The 18,795-nt window shown below is 38.4% G+C and overlaps 1 protein-coding gene across 1 annotated transcript in view; it reads right to left on the bottom strand.

Moving 5' to 3' along the window:
* JMY (junction mediating and regulatory protein, p53 cofactor) overlaps nucleotides 1-18,795 on the bottom strand; it is a 73,087-nt gene that overhangs the window by 41,590 nt on the left and 12,702 nt on the right. The window contains exon 2 of the mRNA XM_037373471.1: nucleotides 10,574-10,747. Within this exon, the coding sequence (XP_037229368.1) occupies nucleotides 10,574-10,747 (174 nt within the window). The remainder of the gene's footprint in view (nucleotides 1-10,573; nucleotides 10,748-18,795) is intronic.

Genomic DNA, 18,795 nt, shown 5'->3' with positions numbered 1-18,795 from the left:
AACACCTATTTCCATCAGCTATTGCTTCAGAGTAATGGAACATTACAGAACATGCTTCTACAGCATACAGATATGTTTCTGAAGGAAAACAAATTAGTTCCTCAGAGGAAACAAATTGAAAGAAGGTCCCTAATCCAGCCTGTGAACAAGTGAGAACGAAACACAAGAGGCAAGATGCAGGAGGGGGGGGCCTGGGAAGCAGGACCACAAGTAACAATCCGTTAGCTGAAAGGAATGTGCTCGAGCTTGTGGGTCACAACCCCTGGTGATACGGGACATGAGAAATTACTGGAGGGTACAGAAACAAGGACTAAGTATCAAGTTGAGACTATACAAGGAATAAGGTGGTCAGTTTGTCAGCTTGCTCAAGGACATGGTTCAAGAACTGCAGACATTGTTGTCTTGAACTGTTGCTGAATTGCTAAATAGCTAGCACGAGATCTTCAGCGAGTTGCCACACAGTTATAGAATAAGCAAGTTTTTGGACCAATCAGAATAACATGAAACAATTGCTTGTGTGTATATAATCATGCTATTAGGCTAATTAAAAGTGGCATTTGCTTGCATCAAGCCGTGTCCCGTCTCTCAATTGTGGCAGCAAGACTCTTCTTCTCTGGATGTGGTGGGTTGACCTTGGCTGGACACCATGTGCCCATCAAACCACTGTATCAATTCCCTCCCCAGCAGAACAGAGGGTGGAGAAAGTAAGATGGAAAAACCCAAACTTGTGGGTCAAGATAATGGCAGTTTAATGAAGCAACTGCAAAAATCACGCACACGGAAGCAAAGGAAAACAAAAGATTCTATTCTCTACTTCCCAACAGCAGGCCATGGTTAGCCACTTCCCAGGAAGCAGGGCTTTAGTACCTGTAGTGGTTGCTCCAGAAGGCAAACACAGTAAATAATGAACACTGCCCCTCCCCCCACGCCGCTTCCTCCTCCCTTTTCTTAGCTTTTATATCTGAGCAGACATCATATGGTATGGAATATCCCCCTGGTCACTTTGGGGAAGCAGTCCTGGCTATGTCCCCTCCCACGATCTTGCCCATCCCCAGCCTACCAGGCGGCTAGATTGGAGAGACAGCCTTGATGCTGGGTGAGCGCTGCTCAGCAGCGGCCAGAACCCTGGTGTGTTATCACCACTTTTCTAGCCACCAATACAAAGCACAGCACTAAGAGGGCTGCTGTGGGGCTCTGCCAGACCCAGTACACTAGGGTCAGAGATTGTTGAAGAATGTAAGTTTATTGTGAGAAGATATGAGAAACAGGCCTGTAACTGTAGGATTATGTTAAGTTTTCTATAGTATACATCTCCTAAATAAAGAAACAATCCTCAAGGGTCTTTAATACTTTCCAGGGGTTTTTTTCTGAAGACAGCTGGGACAATGATGGACAACACTGACAGAAACAGACTTAGACGAGATCTCATGATAGCTCAGGCAGGTATCTGTCACATCTTTCCAGCTCTCTGTGTTATCTTTCTTCTAGCGGACTTGTAAGAGGCAGAAAAGGAGAAAAACATGAAATGTAACAACTGCAGATCAGTTAATTATAAGAACAAAACAAAGTAAGTTAAGGGACCACTGCAGTGGTAATGGCAAAGGCAGTAGGCAAAAAAGAAACCGCTTCATACATGAAGGAGTGTTTCAGCTCAAACACCGAGCTGCTGTAAGGAACCGAAACATTGATAATTGCCTTAAACACTGCTCAGCACGGAGCTGGTGCAAAGCTGTTCCACTCAGCTTGGAGAAGACCACAGGGTGGTACACGATGGAATGGTTTTAGGACTTGTGAGGGCAAAGTCTAGCTAGCGCTTCCTGAAACAAACTTCTGTGGTAACATAAGGCAACTGCTCATGTGCAGAGCAGAGGCTGCCTAACCCCCATCACGATTGCTGATGAGGACCCCCTGCGACCACTGCTCACACATTGGACTTGTGCACACACAGAGCACACCCACAACTGCTTTGTATGTAAATGAGGCATTCTCTTGAGAGCATAACACTTGAATCAACGAACGCTCAGGTAGGACCCCCACCACAGAAGCTCAGGTGGGAGCCCCACCACCAAGACACCTAGGGTGAAGCGAGCCAAAGGACACCACTGGACCCACAGGTGGTGGTCTCTCTCCCCACTCCCCACCCCCCTTCTTTTTGTTGAATAGTGATCAGATCTAAGTAATAACATGTGGCACAGAACTTGCTTATCCAATTAAAGTAATCACCATCAAGCTATCATATCTAACTACATTTTATATTTTGTATTAATAAATCGTACAACTGGTTGGTTGCTGTTGTTCCACCTTAATTCAGTCCAAGGGAATCACAAACAAGAGAATTTTTATAAGACACTGTTTGAAAACTTCATTTAAGCAAGTGAGCTTGAGTGTTAAAGCAGGTAGGCTTGAGTGTTTCTGGATGTTCTAGATTCTGTTTGGGGATGAAAAGGACTGGATGGATTTTTTCCATCTTCAGGTAAAAAAACCCTTAATATATACAACAGACAAAATGTTAACCATGTCCATCAAAAATACGACTGAATTTTTATAATACTGAAAAAAGGAAAATAAGGACACAAGTATTAGACAAGAAGAAATTAAACATATATAAATACCCAAGAACAGGGATACTGAAAATAACTGTAACTGCAAATAAAGCCCTCTAAGATCCAGTATAAAGTCAGCAAATATCAAGAAAGCTTACCAACAGTTTTTTCAGAGCACTACTGAAAACAAAAAGTAGACTTCAAACTATTTACAGATTTAAGTAAACATGGACTCACAAATTTTACAGTCATGATAAAGTTTTTCTGTCTTTGAAGACCTTAAACCTCTTTTCTTCTTCTCCCAAGCCTGCATAATATTACATCAGTCTCTTCCTTTTTAATTTCTCCATATCAAACACTGCAAAAGAAAAATTCACACACCTCCAGTTTTCACTTTCCTTTACTCTAATCCTTGTAGGGACACAGAATTTAGTATTTTCTGCATGTTTAAGATCATTTCAGAGTTTCATCAAAATGCCTTTTTGAATGGATACTCTGATTCTGCCATCTTTTGCCCCATTTCCTAATCGTAGGTCAGATCCAAGGCTATCATGGCCCTTGCTTCCAACTGCAATGATTACTAGCACTTAAAAAAAAAAATTAAGATGTGAGGTATAGATACATTGATGACTCCCAACATCCATTACTAACCAGCTTAGAGGCTTCCTGAGCTGATGGCTTATTTGAATCGTTAATAGCTACTGATGAGTGTCTCTTTCTGTACATCTACATACTTAAGTCTCCATAGTTAAACTGTGGAAATTACCGCTACAGAGTATGTAAGGTGTGTTTAATGAGAGTTTAATTGTTTTTCCTTTATTTGCACTGTTTTAAAAGTGCTACAAGTTCATTGAGAGAACCTTATTTTTTTCTTTTAGTATGAGAAAGACTGAAAAGAAATCATCCAGTATTTTGTTCTATCATTCTTGAATTATAAATCTCTTTCTTATGCAAGATGAATCACTCACTTTCCAAACTGAAGACAACCTGATCCACTTACTCTGTCCTTGCGCTGACCCTTACTATCCTCATGGCCATCTTGTAACTATTCTGATCCTTTTCCGATCATATTCTGATACTATGTTTCTCAGAGATAGAAACTCAAACTGCAGCATTCAAGATGCAAGTACACCATGGATACAGAAAAAGGTGTGATGTTGCTTTCTGTTTTGTTTTGGGTTGGGTTCCCCTCCCCCAACACCACCACCACAAAACCGTTCTTTCCTCTTTCAAAATGCTGAACAGTGAGCTGTTTTCAGAGAACTCCTCACAGTAATTCTTACACCTTTTTCCTCAGGAGTAATAAAGTGCATATAAATGTGCATGTGTACTTTCAGAGGTTGTCAACACCCTTCTGCACAAGCATTACTTGTTACTTGCTGAAAGTTTAACCTACCATATTATCATCCAGCCCAGCCTTTTGTAAGGGAGCTTTTGAAATAAAAAACAAACCAACCAACCAACCTTCTGGCATTCAAAAATAGATTTTTCTACAAATTTTTTTAATCAGTTTTACAGCTGAACCTCCAGAGCAGTTCTGTGCTCTTACTTTGCAGACAGGCATATTTCAGTGATCAGATACATATTACAGTTTTGTAGTCAGCAACTTCATATCAAGAGTTCACTTTCCTCACTGCTTCAGACTACCAGCCTGCCTTCCATCAGATTGTCTGTCTGTAGCATTTTTTTCAAAAAGCCTAGAAAACCCTGATTTCAAGTCAGCAAAACATTTGCTGTAAGTTCATACAATAGTCTAGAGGATTTATATTTCAGAATGTAAACAGACTGGCATACAAACCTTCTGAAACAAGCTTTAAGACTAGAAAGACTATCACAGCATAATTCAGCTTTAAACCATTTCTTAAACCAGAAAAGCTTTGTTGAAATTACTGCTATGAACTTAATTTGCAAATCCAGTCATTTTGCATAAATTTAATTACCATTTCTTCCCTACTCTACAGGTTTTTCAAAAGCCAGGTTTACTTAGCTATAATTTCTGATGATGCAAAGATGTCATCTTCAACTACAGATACACAAAAGGAGACTTAAGAATTCTTTGAACTGTTTCAGTCTCTGCACTGAGTGCTAGCTTTTTTTTTTTACCAGATGCTTTTCGTCAGCTGCTTATCAGCAAGTCACTAGCCTGTAACTACTGGAGGGTGTGATTCGCAAAAGTAAGAGGAATGAAACCGAGCTGATTGCCATACAAGTAATCTACACATTTTATTCAGTGCTGCTTTAGTGTCCTCCCAATGTGCCTGGTGTAGCTTTGTTTTCATGTTTTTCACTGCAAGACCATCATGTACTCCAAAATATTATATGAGGATTAAAAAATAGAAATTCATGGTTAAAAACCACCTCACTAAGACATCAGCTATTCAAGAGCCAACAATAAACACATGGTTTTAGTAATACAGAACTCCTCCATTTGATTTATGGGAGCAACACTACAGATGAAGCACTGACATCCACTCCATTCCCTAAAGAATCTTCTATAGATCATGAGACTTTTTTTTAAAGTGTTCTTTTTTCCAAGTAATTCTTTCTAGCTATCCTCATCACTATATTTAGCTTCTCCTTTGAACTTGTTTCAGCCTTTGTGAAAATTTTTTAACCACAAGTTAAAATGTTCAATGCAGTATAATTTATTTCTAAGCATTTAATTTTACACAAATCAAAGTAAAATTAGTTACAAGATTCACTAACTGCAATGCACCAGCAAGTATTAAACCAACAAATAAACCTACATATGGCTGAGCCAGTTATATTTTCAACTATAACAGTATCTGCTTAAAGGAGCTGGAAAAGGAAGCACAACAGACTAATAAGGTATTCTACAAGTTGGAGAAAAACTGAATTTTATGAATTATCAAGCTATACGCTGCTCCGATCTCTTATTTCCAGTGCTAGACCTCAACATTAGCGTATTTAAAGTCCTTAAAAAGCCCTCATGTTCAAATGAATTAACATGCCAGTGAAAATAACGAATACATATGCAATGAAGTTAAGAGTGCTTTTAATATATAACAACATTTTAGTGTTCTCATTTCCTGGAGATTAATTGAAAGGTAATGATGACTGTAGTCTCTCACCTGTATCTAGATATTATCAGTCTTTAGTTAAGCAAATCCAGTCCAATCCAGACCTTCAAGAATGCTTGTGTCAAAGGTTGCTGGCATTCAACACTTAAGCCATGAACAACTTACCTTACATTTTATCTTCAGTCTAATCCCAAGCACATTTAAAAATAAACAAACAAAAAAGCGTAACAAAAGGCAGCCTCCCACTGGTTTCACCTGGCATTTGATCCAACAGTGCCTAATCAATATGACTGAAGTACTTTCCACAATTATAAGACCATAAAAATTTAAAGTAGCAAGGTAGTTTCTTTATCTCTGTGAAAACCAGTGAACACAACTGTACATACAAAAAAGGCTTTGGGGTTTTGCTCATGAAGTTATTCTTTTGAAAGTTTTTCTTTTTTAAATAACCAGATTTGGTATCCTGTGATAAAGAACACTTTATATCTTAGCCTTAAAGTGCTTACAGCTTGATCATACTACCCTGTCACTAAGTTCTATAGCCAAGTATCAACCACTAACTGGTCCCTCCCTTCCACACTTTCAGAAGAAGACTGCACTGTACGTGGCGGATAAGACAAAATTAAGATTTAACTACCTGAAATCAAAAGCACCAGAGCAGAGTTATCTACTGTTCTTCCAAACTTCAGGAGTATTTCACCTTCAGGTTTTCAGCTACTGATGCCCACTACTTCCTACTTTTCTGCTATGGCAATGTGTATTTGTAACATACAAAACCCCCGGCTAAATTTTCACAGGGAAATGATCAGTTTCGATAAATTAAAGTTTGAGGGTATAAATGTGAATCAAAAATATTACTGCTATTTTTAGTTCATTAGAAGTCTGATTTCCAGCAAAAAAAGCATCTTACAATCCATTTCAAATTCAAAATTAATGCTAGATAAAATAATCTATATTGTTTCCTCTGTAGTTTTAAGTTCATACTTGTCTTCCCTATTTTTGGAAAAATATACAGATAGCCCAACCCATGTAACACATCATTTGAAAAGCTTCACTTGCCTGATGCCTATGCTACATCCAAGAGCTTGAAATCAGAAGAAAAAGATCAGTAAACCAAAGAGTGAAATTAACATGCTAAATCTCACTGGTTGAAAGTCTTTAAATATCATTACATCTAAACCAGTCCAGAAATAGTCCAGAAATAATGAAATTTAAAATTACCTACAAAAATTCAGCAGTTTTTATGTGTATATAAATTATAAGACTGTCTTAAATTCCTTTATTATACCTTCTCAAGCATTCAGTGAACAACATTATAGCTCTGTTTGGCTGGTTTATCAATATAACTTTTCACTTACCTTAGAAAACATGGTCATCCTAAACAACACAGAACATGTCTAGTATGCATTATCTTACATTGTAATTTTGAAATGAATACAGACTTGCTTCTTTGATGAGAATTTCTCAATTTGATAACATCTTTAATTAATAATTGGCTTTTCTTTTTGTGTCCCCCATAAGGGCCTTGGGGTGAGCAGGATTATTCCCATATCAAATATACAAAAAAAGTCTAAAAGTCTCAAACACTGCTGTGCTTGCACTGTCCTGTTTTTTTCAAGAATACATGGTATCTGATAAGCATTTTGCCAGGTTTACAGGGAGGTCCCCATACGTTTGAGCAGCGCTTAGAAATATTATGCATTTATATGAACGAACAAAAGCTGGTTTCTGAAGCTGGAAGCCCAAAAAATGAGAAACTTCTCACTACTGAATGCATTATTCTAGGGTCAGATGACTAGTTCGTAATTAAGTAGAAATTTTGTCAGAAGTCAGTTTTCTAGAGTGACATTTCATTTCATAATAAGCCATCATCATCTCCTTCCATAATCTTCTACCTTTTTCATAATGTATTCCAAATTCAGCAATATTTAAGTGCTTCACAATATAGCTTTGACTTCTGAACCATACTAAATGATCCATCCTTTACACTAAACGAGTCAAAACACACCTGAAAAACTAGCATAAATCAAGGTAAAATGTATACAAAAACCCAAACAAACTACTTTATCATGTCTACCATGGACCATACTAATCTGTATTTTCAAGCTTCTAAATGTTTTAACTTTGTTATGAACTTTCGTGCTGGGTTTTTTTGTTGGCTGGTTGTTTTTTTCACCAAAGAAGGAATCTGCTGAGAATGCAGCTGCTGTCCCACCATAATAAGCCTCCACTGAGCGGACAGAATTTAGTGTTTACTTCTACCTTCTTTCCTATAGGTTTGTCTCTTCCTAGAAGTACCACAACAGCAGCAGACATTTAATACCCAAATTATACATCTTTCAATTTTTGTGTCTTGCTCCAAAAGGAGAAGACACTAAATACTCTTCTCACAGTTTATAAACAAAGCCATTAATTTTTTTCTAACCTCATTCTTGAAACTGACAAAATGAAATTGATTAAAATACTTATTAAAAATCTCAGATTCTTAAAAAACAAACTGAAACAACTTCCCTGCAAATCATAAACAGATACCAAATACAGAAAAGGTCTAAAAATGTAAAATCGTCACAGTTTAACCCTCGACGACAACTAAGTACCACACAGTTACTCACTCCCCCCTCCTTCCACAATAGCTGTCATAAAAAGGAGGGAGAAGGCAAGAGAAAGAAAATGCAAAGGGAAGGGAAAACAACCCCAAGAGATACACAATACAAATGCTCACCACCCCACTGACTGATTCCCAGCCAGTCCCTGAGCAGCAACTGTCAGCTCCAGCCAGCTGCCCCCAGTTTATATATTGACCATGATGTTCTATGGTACAGAACATCCCTTTGGGTAGTTCAGGTCTGCTGTCCTTGCTGTGGCCCCTCCCAGTTTCTTGTGCCACTCCAGTCTTCTCAGTGGTAGGGCATGAGAAGCTGAAAAGCCCTTGACTTAGTATAAATATTACCTAGCAATGACTAAAAAACATCAGTATGTTATGAACATTATTCTCACACCAAATCCAAAACACAGCACTGCACCAGCTATTAAGAAGAAAATTAACTCTATGCCAGCTGAAACCAGGAAAAAAGTAATTACAGAATACATACGCAATCTTGACCAAATACTAATATTTGTATTCAAGTTTAACTCGTTTTTTCATTTTAGTATCATATTCTGCAATTATTCTTTGCTTACCCTGCTCTACATCCAAATTGTATCTTTCTCCTTGTCATTCTTTATATGTAAACAGTATTATATATTCACAGCTCCCATTTCACTAAGGTAGTAAGCATGAGAAATACTTCTACTATGCATGAAAATTGAGCTAACCCCAGCCATATGGGTTAAATGTAAGGATCTTTGTTCAATTATTAAGCCTGCCAGAAAAACATATGCAGCAAGTTAACACAAACCATTTAATGCACAAGTTCTATTTATAAAGCAATTATTCTACCCTAGCTACCCAATATAATATATATTTTGTCATCATAGATACAAGTACTGCTTTCTCTCAAACAATGAGATGAAAAACAATAGATGGCATCTTCTTCTACCACACAATACAGATGGACAAAGTTTTAGAACCCCAAAAATCGCCAAGTTAGGAAGAGAACTTAATGTACATTAGATGCAACTACACATAACTAAAACAATCAACCACAGAACATACCTCTGTAGCTCACCAAGCTTATTCTTTCAGGAACAATAGAAAATGAGGTATTTTTAAACTGTAATTCAAGAGATCATTGAGGTTAAAAAGCCCCCCAAAACAAAACATTACTCTTCATTCATATTACCTACTTAATATATTTACCTTTTCTTGACAAAAGAACAACGACAAAAAAGAAAAATCAACTTTTCCTCTGCTACAAATTCAAATAAAATGGAACTATTTCATCATGCTTTGAAGAAGGCTTTTTATGAAACACAGTGTTCATAACCTTCAACCGTATAATACATCTGAAAAAATATTCATCCCAATTCTCTATTTAGCAACATTTATCATGGGGCAGGGAGAGCATTTTCACTTTTGTTTCAAATATCATCACATTATCTCACCAAGTTAGTTTCAGATTGCTGAACTGCCTGAGAAATTACTTCAGGGCCAGAGCAACAGTTCAAAGTAAAACTAGTTTAGGAATCATAAATCCTCTTGCATCCCCTTCTCTACATTCAAAACCAGAAGAAAATATTATCTTTTTAAACTGAAACCAGTAAAAACAACATTGGCTAACTGAACAAGATGTCAAGCTGAGATGAATTCACATTTGCAATAAAGCATAAACAAACCTATTTTCAGCTTCTATAACACATATATTAGAAGAATCATAACCTGCATAGAGACTAAAGATTTTATCAAAAGTATCTCTGAGATGCAATAAAGATGACATTTGTTATTTCTGGTTAAGTATTTAAAATTAGAATTACTTTTTATTTAAAACACACATTATAGAACAGTTTTATCAAAATGTAGTACTTTTCAGCTACCTATACTTTTTCAGCACTTAGGAAAAAGTACTGTTAAAGTGTTACAACAAATTATATACTTCTAATATGCTTCCATGTTTAAGTGTTTTACAGATTTATAGATGAGAAGCTACTAACTTCTCATGGTTTATCAGATTATCTCAGAAAACTAAAATGAAAAGTAACTTCCTATGTAATCTTTTATAAGAATTTATAATAATATATATACTGTTCATGTGTCTATTTCATGTATTAGCCAGTATTCCTAGATATCATAAAATTGTAAGTTTCAAATAAATTGCTGAATTTAATAGGTGAACACACACAGTAAGATAAACAGGTGATCGTTAGCTACATATGTCATGAGATGTTCGCAACACTCAGCACTACTCCAAATAAAGCAACCTGAAAAATAGGGTCAACATCTACTGGAGAAACCATCACTGCACATACTGCATAATAGAAGTGCTAACTAGTAAATAGTGACTAAAAGCATTATTCCCCCATTAATAAGAAATTCAGTTACCTTTACCATACCTTTATCTGCTGTCTTCTAAGCATCGCAAGTTCCCTCATATCTCGGAATGGCTGTAGCAAGTACTGGTAGAGCTCCGTGGTAGCTTCTGCCAGACTACTGTAGGCTTCATCTTCCATTTGATATAGTTCAAGCAACTCTACCATGCTTTCCGTGTTCTTATGTTTTTCCAGAAGCTGTGGAAGAAGTGCCAATTTTAGTGAACGTATGCAAACATTCCTGCTAAAATGACAGTCATTTGAAAAACATTTTTTAGCCTGTCCTCTTGTATTATCTTCCCTCTTCCACAAAATCATCAGTCAAATTTTAATTCCCACTCACATCTTGAATTTATCCAGTCAATTACAAGCACATCTCTGATAACCTTAATTCAAAATGTGCAGCACTCCTATTGATTTTTCCTTTCCAAAAATCTCTGGAAGGAAGTGAATATGAGCACAGAGCCAGCACAAAAAGCAACTTAGCACAAGAATCTACAACATAGTAATCAGATATGCTACTTCACATGCTTCCCACTTGCAGGTGGGGGGGGGGGGGAGGAGTCATAGGAAAGGAGACAAACCAGAAGTCACATTTTGATCTTTCTAGATTTTTTTGGTGTTTGGGTTTTCTTTTTTTGGCCTGCCTGTACTTTGGACCCACACAGCATCACTGTATCAGTGCAGCTCCAGACACAGAAGAATCTATATGAAACTGTGATGCATTCCTAGTAATTTTGCCTTTCACTTATGATTTTAGCCTAGACAGTTTAGGCATGAAATTTCAAATACATGAAGTTTCCATTAGATATTTTTTAAAAGGAAATTATCCAAGTATTATAAGCTTTAAAAAATACTTAAAATAATTTATGTTTTAAATTATGTAAGAACACAACAGCAAAGTCTGTCCATTCCTTCCTTTAGCTCTTACGAAGCCAGAAAGACATCTGTTTGTACAAATTTGCTACAATGTATGTTTTCAATTTCTATGCTTGTTTTCCATCTATTTTGGGCATTTGCCTGGGTAGACCTCACATGCTGCTGGAAATCTTTTATATTCCTAAAAAAAAATATTAAACTGTTAAACAAAAACTAATCTCAGACAGACAGTGGAGTATTTGATGCATTTACAAAGACAAGATTATCTGAAATTAATTCCTCTCTTATGTAATTTTCAAAGTCAAAGTCTCTTGTCCTTTATATTATCATCTCAAAAGCATATATCCACAGTCCAAGTTTATTTAAACTAAAAGATTAGAAACACTATGGAATAAGCACATTGTATCTTCCATCTGTTCATTCAAGTTGGATGCCAAGACTACATGAAATATTCTCAGCGTACTGAACTACATCAAGTAGTACACCTGGAAGACAAATTAGAGGGAATTGCAGATTAGAAATTGAAGCTTTGGTCTCAACAGATCTTTGGTGTCTCTGATTCACTGATATCCCAGTACAGACAAAAGAAGTCTTGATATTACCATACTGTCTACCCAGTTTGCTCCACTACGCTTACATTGCTATGCTGTGTCTCAGTTACCTGACCAGGTAAGAAAACTTCTTTTTTCCTATGTAAAGTTTGCTTCTGAAAAGCCCCACCTGGGCTTCCTTTGAAGCACTAAAGACTGACCAAGGTTACAAAGAGGATGCAGAGCAGAACGCAGAGAGGCACGCAGTAGCTTTATATTCATGTTCACCATTAAAATAATGGTCAGCTGACAAGCCAGGACAGCCCTCTCTCAGCAAGGCTCAGCAGAGATTAAAGATCTGGGCGAGATGGTGCAGAACAGATAAGACATTCCTCAGCAGAATGAGGCTATTTATTATATGATCTAAAAAGTTTCACCCAGGAAATTGTTCCTATTGCAAGGTGATTTGCTACACCCTTCTTGCTCTTTTCCAGCAGCATGTAATATTTTGTGGCATTTGACTTCTCACCAAGACTACTGGGTAGTGGTTTCTGGCCTGCAGTCTGTAATACTGACATTCCATGAACTTTCAGGGCTAAACACACACGTAATTCAACCTTCAATTACAGGGACAGAAGCCATCCCAGATGCTCTTGGGTTTGAGTCCGAAGTCCCTATGGATACAATCCGGTATGTACAACCTGCTCTAGCAGGGGGGTTGAACTAGATGATCTCCTGAGGTCCCTTTCAACTCCAAACCATTCTGTGAAATGAAGGGCCACTTCAATTATATGACCATCAGTATAGTACAAAGACATCTTAAGAACACTAAAAGCAAGTATCTGCTTGTAATTAGTTGGCTGTCCAGTGAAAGTTACGTCCATCACTGGAAATGGTATGGATAAAGCAATGAATTATCAATACAATCCTGCGCATACAGAAGCCAAGCAAGCAGGCATTGTTTCAAGGTCTTGTCTGTGTCATTTCATTTGGTCTACTGCTGGGGTTATCCCAATCCTAAACCTAATCCTCACCTGCTTCAATAAAACCCCCAAGTAAAAGATAAAAGTGAGGGCAACTTATCCATACAGAATATATACATTCTTAAATTATAAACCAAAGGTTAGCAATGATTCTTCCTTCCTAAGGCAATGATGCACATAGGACCCATTTCCTATGCCTAATGAAGACCTTTCTGAATCAAAAGAGTGATGAAATTTCATTTAAACTACAGTCCCCAGAAAAGACAGCAGAACTGAGAACCGCTTTGGAAACCAAAGAGTATCACACTATTTGTTTCAAACCAAAGAGCTCCTGAATAAGGACATTCTTCAAAACAGGTTGGAAGGTTACCAACCTGTGAGCACTGGTTACATACAGCCTCATTACACCTATCCATCTATTAACATGTTCTTCTATAGGCTCATTGAGACAACATTTTGGTGAAAAACAGCTGAATGTTAACCTTTTCTACAAAGGTTGCAAACCCACTCAAAAGTGCATTGAAATTATTTTGTCCTCTCAGACCAACACTGTAAAATTGCTGCCTCAAATTCCAACTGGGTTAAGTTACGTGACAAAGAAGAAACTGAAGACACATGAAAAAATCCAGTTTAAAAAACACCACTGATAAATTATGGTACATGTTCAAAATTATACTTACACTATGTGTACAGGTGGTCAAGAGGGCCAAGAGCATCCTGGCTTCTACAGAAACAGCGGGGCCAGCAGGACTAGAGAAGTGACTGTCCCCCTATACTCTCCTCTGGTGAGGCCACACTGCAAATAACTGCATTCAGTTTTCAGCCCCTCACTAGGAGAAGACACTGAAGTTCTGGAGCATGACCAAAGGGCAACAAAGCTGGTGAACTGGTCTAGAGATCAAGACCCTAAGTCTCACGAGGAGTAGCTGAGGGAACTGGAGTTATTTAGCATCATAGAATGGTTTGGGTTGGAAGGGCTCTCTAAAGATCATCTAGTTCCAACCCCCCTCCCACGGGCAGCGACATCTTTCACTAGACCAGGTTGCTCAAAGCCCCATCCAGCCTGGCCTTAAACACTTCCAGGGAAGGAGCATCCACAGCTGCTCTGGGCAACTGTTCCATCCGGTGTCTCACTACCCTCCCAATAAAGGATTTCTTCCCAGTATCTACTCTAAATCTATCCTCTTTTAGTTTAAAGCCATTCCCCCTTGTACTATCACTACACGTCCTTGTAAAAAAATCCCTTTCCATCTGTCCTGTAAAGTGCCCTTTAGCTACTGGAAGGGTGCTATAAGATCTCCGTCTTCTCTTCAGCAGGTTGAGCACCCCCAACTTTCTCAGCCAACTCTCTTCACAGGAGAGGTGCTCCAGCCCTCTGGTCATCTTTGTGGACCTCCTCTGGACTTGCTCCAACAGGTCTGGGGAAAAGGAGGCTCAGGGGAGACCTTACCACTTTCTGTAACTGCCTGAAAGGAGGCTGTAGCGAGGTGGGTGTCTGTCTCTTCTCCAAGATAACAAGCACCAGGACAAGAGGAAACAGCCTCAAGTTACACCGGGGAGGTTCAGACTGGATATTAGGAAAAAATTATTCACTGAAAGGGTGCTGAAGCATTGGAACAGGCTGCCCTGGGGAAGTGGTTGAGTCACCATCCCTGGAGGCATTTAAAAGACGTGGCACTTAGGGACATGGTTTAGTGGTGGACTTAATGTTAGGTTAACAGTTGGACTCAACAATGTTAAGGGCCTTTTCCAACCTATGTGATTCTATGGTTCCATATACATGGTTTAAAGGAATACAGAAGGGTCAGACTACTTTCTCTTACTTTTCGGAACTGGTGTGATTAACTACTACCATGTCTCCACCAATATTTTGTGGTATGAACAGAAGAGTGACAGCTTTGATTCTGCTTACAGATAGAGCCTTGTAACCCTGATGAAGAGTCCAGGCTGCTTTATTACCACCAATCCTAAAGGGGCACTGATGCAGGGCACAGGTGGTGCTAAGCTGGCTGCACAGAGGACCTGTGCCACTTTGCTCTACGAAGCAATCTGATAAAAGTTTTTGTTCTGGATCAAAGTCAGCTGAAGCACTTTTGTAACTGGCTGCCATCCAGACAGCATTCAGACTACCAGGTAACAGTAACACTGGGCCTAGCACAGAACCCACTGAATTAATAATGTCATAAAGCAAACCAGGCCCTCTACAGACTCACAGGTAGTTTAACTGTGTATGTTCCAATTTTCACACAGGCAGCACCTAGACAATACACTATTAGACACATGAAAATTCAGTTACCACCTTTTAGTAAGATGGCGACATTGGTTAAGCTGGCCAAATGCCCAAACCAACCTGGTACCTTAAAACCATGCAGTTTTCAAGGTGTTAGCACCAAACACCTTGAAAAAAACCATGAGACATTCTCAGCACAGACATTCAGTGTTGTTGTTCATTCACTTCAACAGTCTCAGTATGAAGTTTTGACTTCCATAATTTTTTAATTATATTATTTAAAGAAGTGGTTGGAGGAGGGTAGAGTAACATCCTGTACAGGCCTGACTAGTGCTATACCCATTGAATACTACGTTTATTTTAAGAATCATGTTTCACAGATGTTACATTGTTCACAACTAAATGAATCCATATATTTTAGGCAACTATTATGCAGACAAACTCTAAGCAGCAGGAAACTTTTTTTAACTTATCAGTGCACATATTTGAACTACATTACAAAGATTATTTCTGCCTTCATTTTTTCAAAAAATATTTTTTCCATAAAGCTTTAAAAGCATTATAGCAGACAGTGTAATTATGTCCAGGTTGACCTCAGCTGGGAGTGTAATCCAAAGCTTGATTTAATCATTGCAGTCTTACATTTCCTTTGCTATTACTCCCAAAACTTTCCCTGTTATTCCTATTATATTTTGCATATGTTATAGAAACATTGCAATATGACACATATCTTTGTAGCCTGTTTTAGGTAAAAATGGGTATTTTTCAGTCTTTCTAAGCTTCTTCATATTTTAGAATAATAGTAATTACGAAATACCCTATTTGCCTATGAAAGATTCTCAGAAGCTTGATAGTATTACTTGCCATTTCCAGAAAGAATTCTAAAGCTTTTCAATTTAAGCAGGTTATTTAATAGCACAGGTAAAACTAGGGATCAGAGAGAACTACAGAGTAGTTTTTAGATACTACATCCTTTCCACCAAATAGCAGTCCTAAGAATAAAATAACAAAACCTCCTGCTGATACACTTGCAATAGTCTGCAATGAGCTGCAGAGAATGAGTTCCAAAGAGGAATAGCTTCGGAGTACGTAAAATTCGCATGCAAAGTTTTAGCAACTGAACTTAGACTGCAATTTCTTGTATCAGAACAGGCTTAATTGTTTCTGTTCTCTCTCTTTTTAAGCTATCTTTAAACAACAAAAAAAAAAAATCTTGCTAAAAGCAAACACACTTCCACATGTCCTGAGGAGAACACATGAGCAGGAGTCTCAACTACATGAAATCTGTACTATAGGCAAACTGCTTTTCTCTCCCTTACTCACATGGTTCTGTATGTAAATGTCACCTGTTGTGGTTAAAACATCAAGCCTTACCAGGTCGTTTAGCTTTCTGTTTGCATGACTGCATTGCCATCAACAATCCTTACATTTGCAGTATAAAAAAACCCCATCCACATTATTGTAGTGGGTGATAGCAGCAGGGAAGAGGAGTGAAAATATGCAAAAGAAACAACTTCACAAACAACAAGGCCAGTCAGTGAAGCAGGAGGGGCAGGATGTGCTCTAGACATTGGAGCAGAGATTCCCCTGCAGCTCGTGATGAAGACCATGGTGAGGCAGGCTGTGCCCCTGCAGCCCATGGAGGTCCATGGTAGAGCAGATACCCATCCACCTGCAGCCTGTGGAGGACTCCACACTGGAGTACATGTATGTGCCCAGAAGGAAGCTGTCACCCCTTAGAAAGCCCATGCAGAAGCGGCTCCTGGCAGGATCTGTGGTCCTGTGGGGGACTCACACTGGAGCAGACCATTCCTGATGGACTTCATCCCATGGAAAGGACCCACATTGGAGAAGTTTGTGGAGGTCTGCTTACCTTGGGTGGGACTCCATGCTGAAGCAGAAAAAGAGCATGAGGAAGAAGCCGCAGAGACAATGCATGATAAGCTGACCAAAACCCCATTCCTCATCTCCATGCACCACTCAGCAGAAGGAGATAGAGAAATTGGAAGTACAGTTGAGTCTGGTAAGAAGGGAGGGGCAGGGGGAAGATATGTTCTTATTTCTCATTATCCTACTCTGCTTTGATTGGCAATAAATTAATTTAATTTCCCCAAATTGAGTCTGTTTTGCCTGTGACAGGAATTGGTAAGTTCTCTCTCTGTGTCCTCATCTCAGCCCATGAGCCTTTCTTTGTGTTTTCTCACTACATCCAGCTGAGGAGAGTAAGTGAGAGAGCAGCCTGGTGGGTACCTGGTGGCCAAGGTCATTCCCACCACAAGACAGCACGCCGGAAGGCTAAGAACAGCAAACTGCATATTTCCTGGCCTCTTTTCATTCATATCAGTTACCTTTGTTTATACTTAGGTTAACAGCTCATAGAACAGTAACTACTTTTGTCAAGTTTATTTATACTGCCTACCAAAATGCACCTTATTTCAATACACTATCTGTAATATAAGTCCACAGAAAAGCAAAAGAACTGAACTGCGTAAGAAAACCTGAAGTAGTATTTTAATGTAGCCAAGTGAGCCAAAACATGATTTCCATGCATGCATCATTACTAAGCAATGCAACTTCTCTCCTCCCACCAAAATTCTAAATAGAAGCCTCAGCAGAACTGTATGTACATCTGTAACTTGTCGGAGTATCACAAGACTCAGGCTTAAAGCTGCCAACTCTGACAACAGTTGGCACACCAGATCTCTTCTGAAAATGCATGATAGAGATGTCAACAATTAAAACCTATGTATCTCCCCTTCTGTAAGCAAGACAAATGTGTAACATTACGGTAAAGTTGCTTTTATTTTACGATGGTACTTGTCTGATTGCCTTCCCTTAATGTGTGATGTGGCTGTGCCACTCCTGAATTACACCATCATGCCAAGTGAGTGCCTATGAAAACCAGATATTTGTTTGAATTTAGTATATTACTTATAATAGCATAGCCACAAGTAAGCTACAGAAATCACAGCAAACAAGGACTAATTGCATAGGAGTGCTCACTGTACAGGTAAATTAGGCTTTCTGCCCGATGTTAGTAACACAGAAATAAATATTTACACTGTAAAGTAGTTCAATGAATAAAACAGATCTGTTTACTGTACTTCAAAGTTATTACAGCACTCAGACTACTTCCCTTTGGAAAGGAGCAAAATAACTAAAAGATAAAGTCACTAATGAATCACTGATCAGTTGGAACAAAGTAACACTGAACAAAAAGACTTCTAGGCAACACCTCACCCTGAAGGCTTGGCAAACAGCTTATTTTACACATGTCCTAATGAGTTTTAAGTAATTTCTTTCTGCAGGAGTCTGATCAAAAAAATCCCAAAGCCAGCAGCTAGGAACATACATTGCATAAGTGTTCATGCTGTGCCATAAAATACATTAACTTTTGGCCCACAGACTCATTTCTTCTGTGCTTCTCAACTATGCTATTAATCAGGAAAATATATTCAAGATATTCAAAACTGACAGCTGTTTAAAACTATATTTGCATACAATGAATACATTCACTCAGCAGGTATGGCAATGCTACTCTTAAACCCCTTCTTTGTGTGAGGTTTGCAGTGTCAGGACCCAGGCCTAGCCAAATACCCACACTGCTAAAGAGAGAATGCTCTT

Source organism: Falco rusticolus, chromosome Z (assembly GCF_015220075.1).
Source record: "Falco rusticolus isolate bFalRus1 chromosome Z, bFalRus1.pri, whole genome shotgun sequence".
NCBI lineage: Eukaryota > Metazoa > Chordata > Aves > Falconiformes > Falconidae > Falco > Falco rusticolus.
The sequence above is the reverse complement of the archived record's forward strand: the minus strand, read 5'-3'. Positions and strand labels throughout refer to the sequence as shown.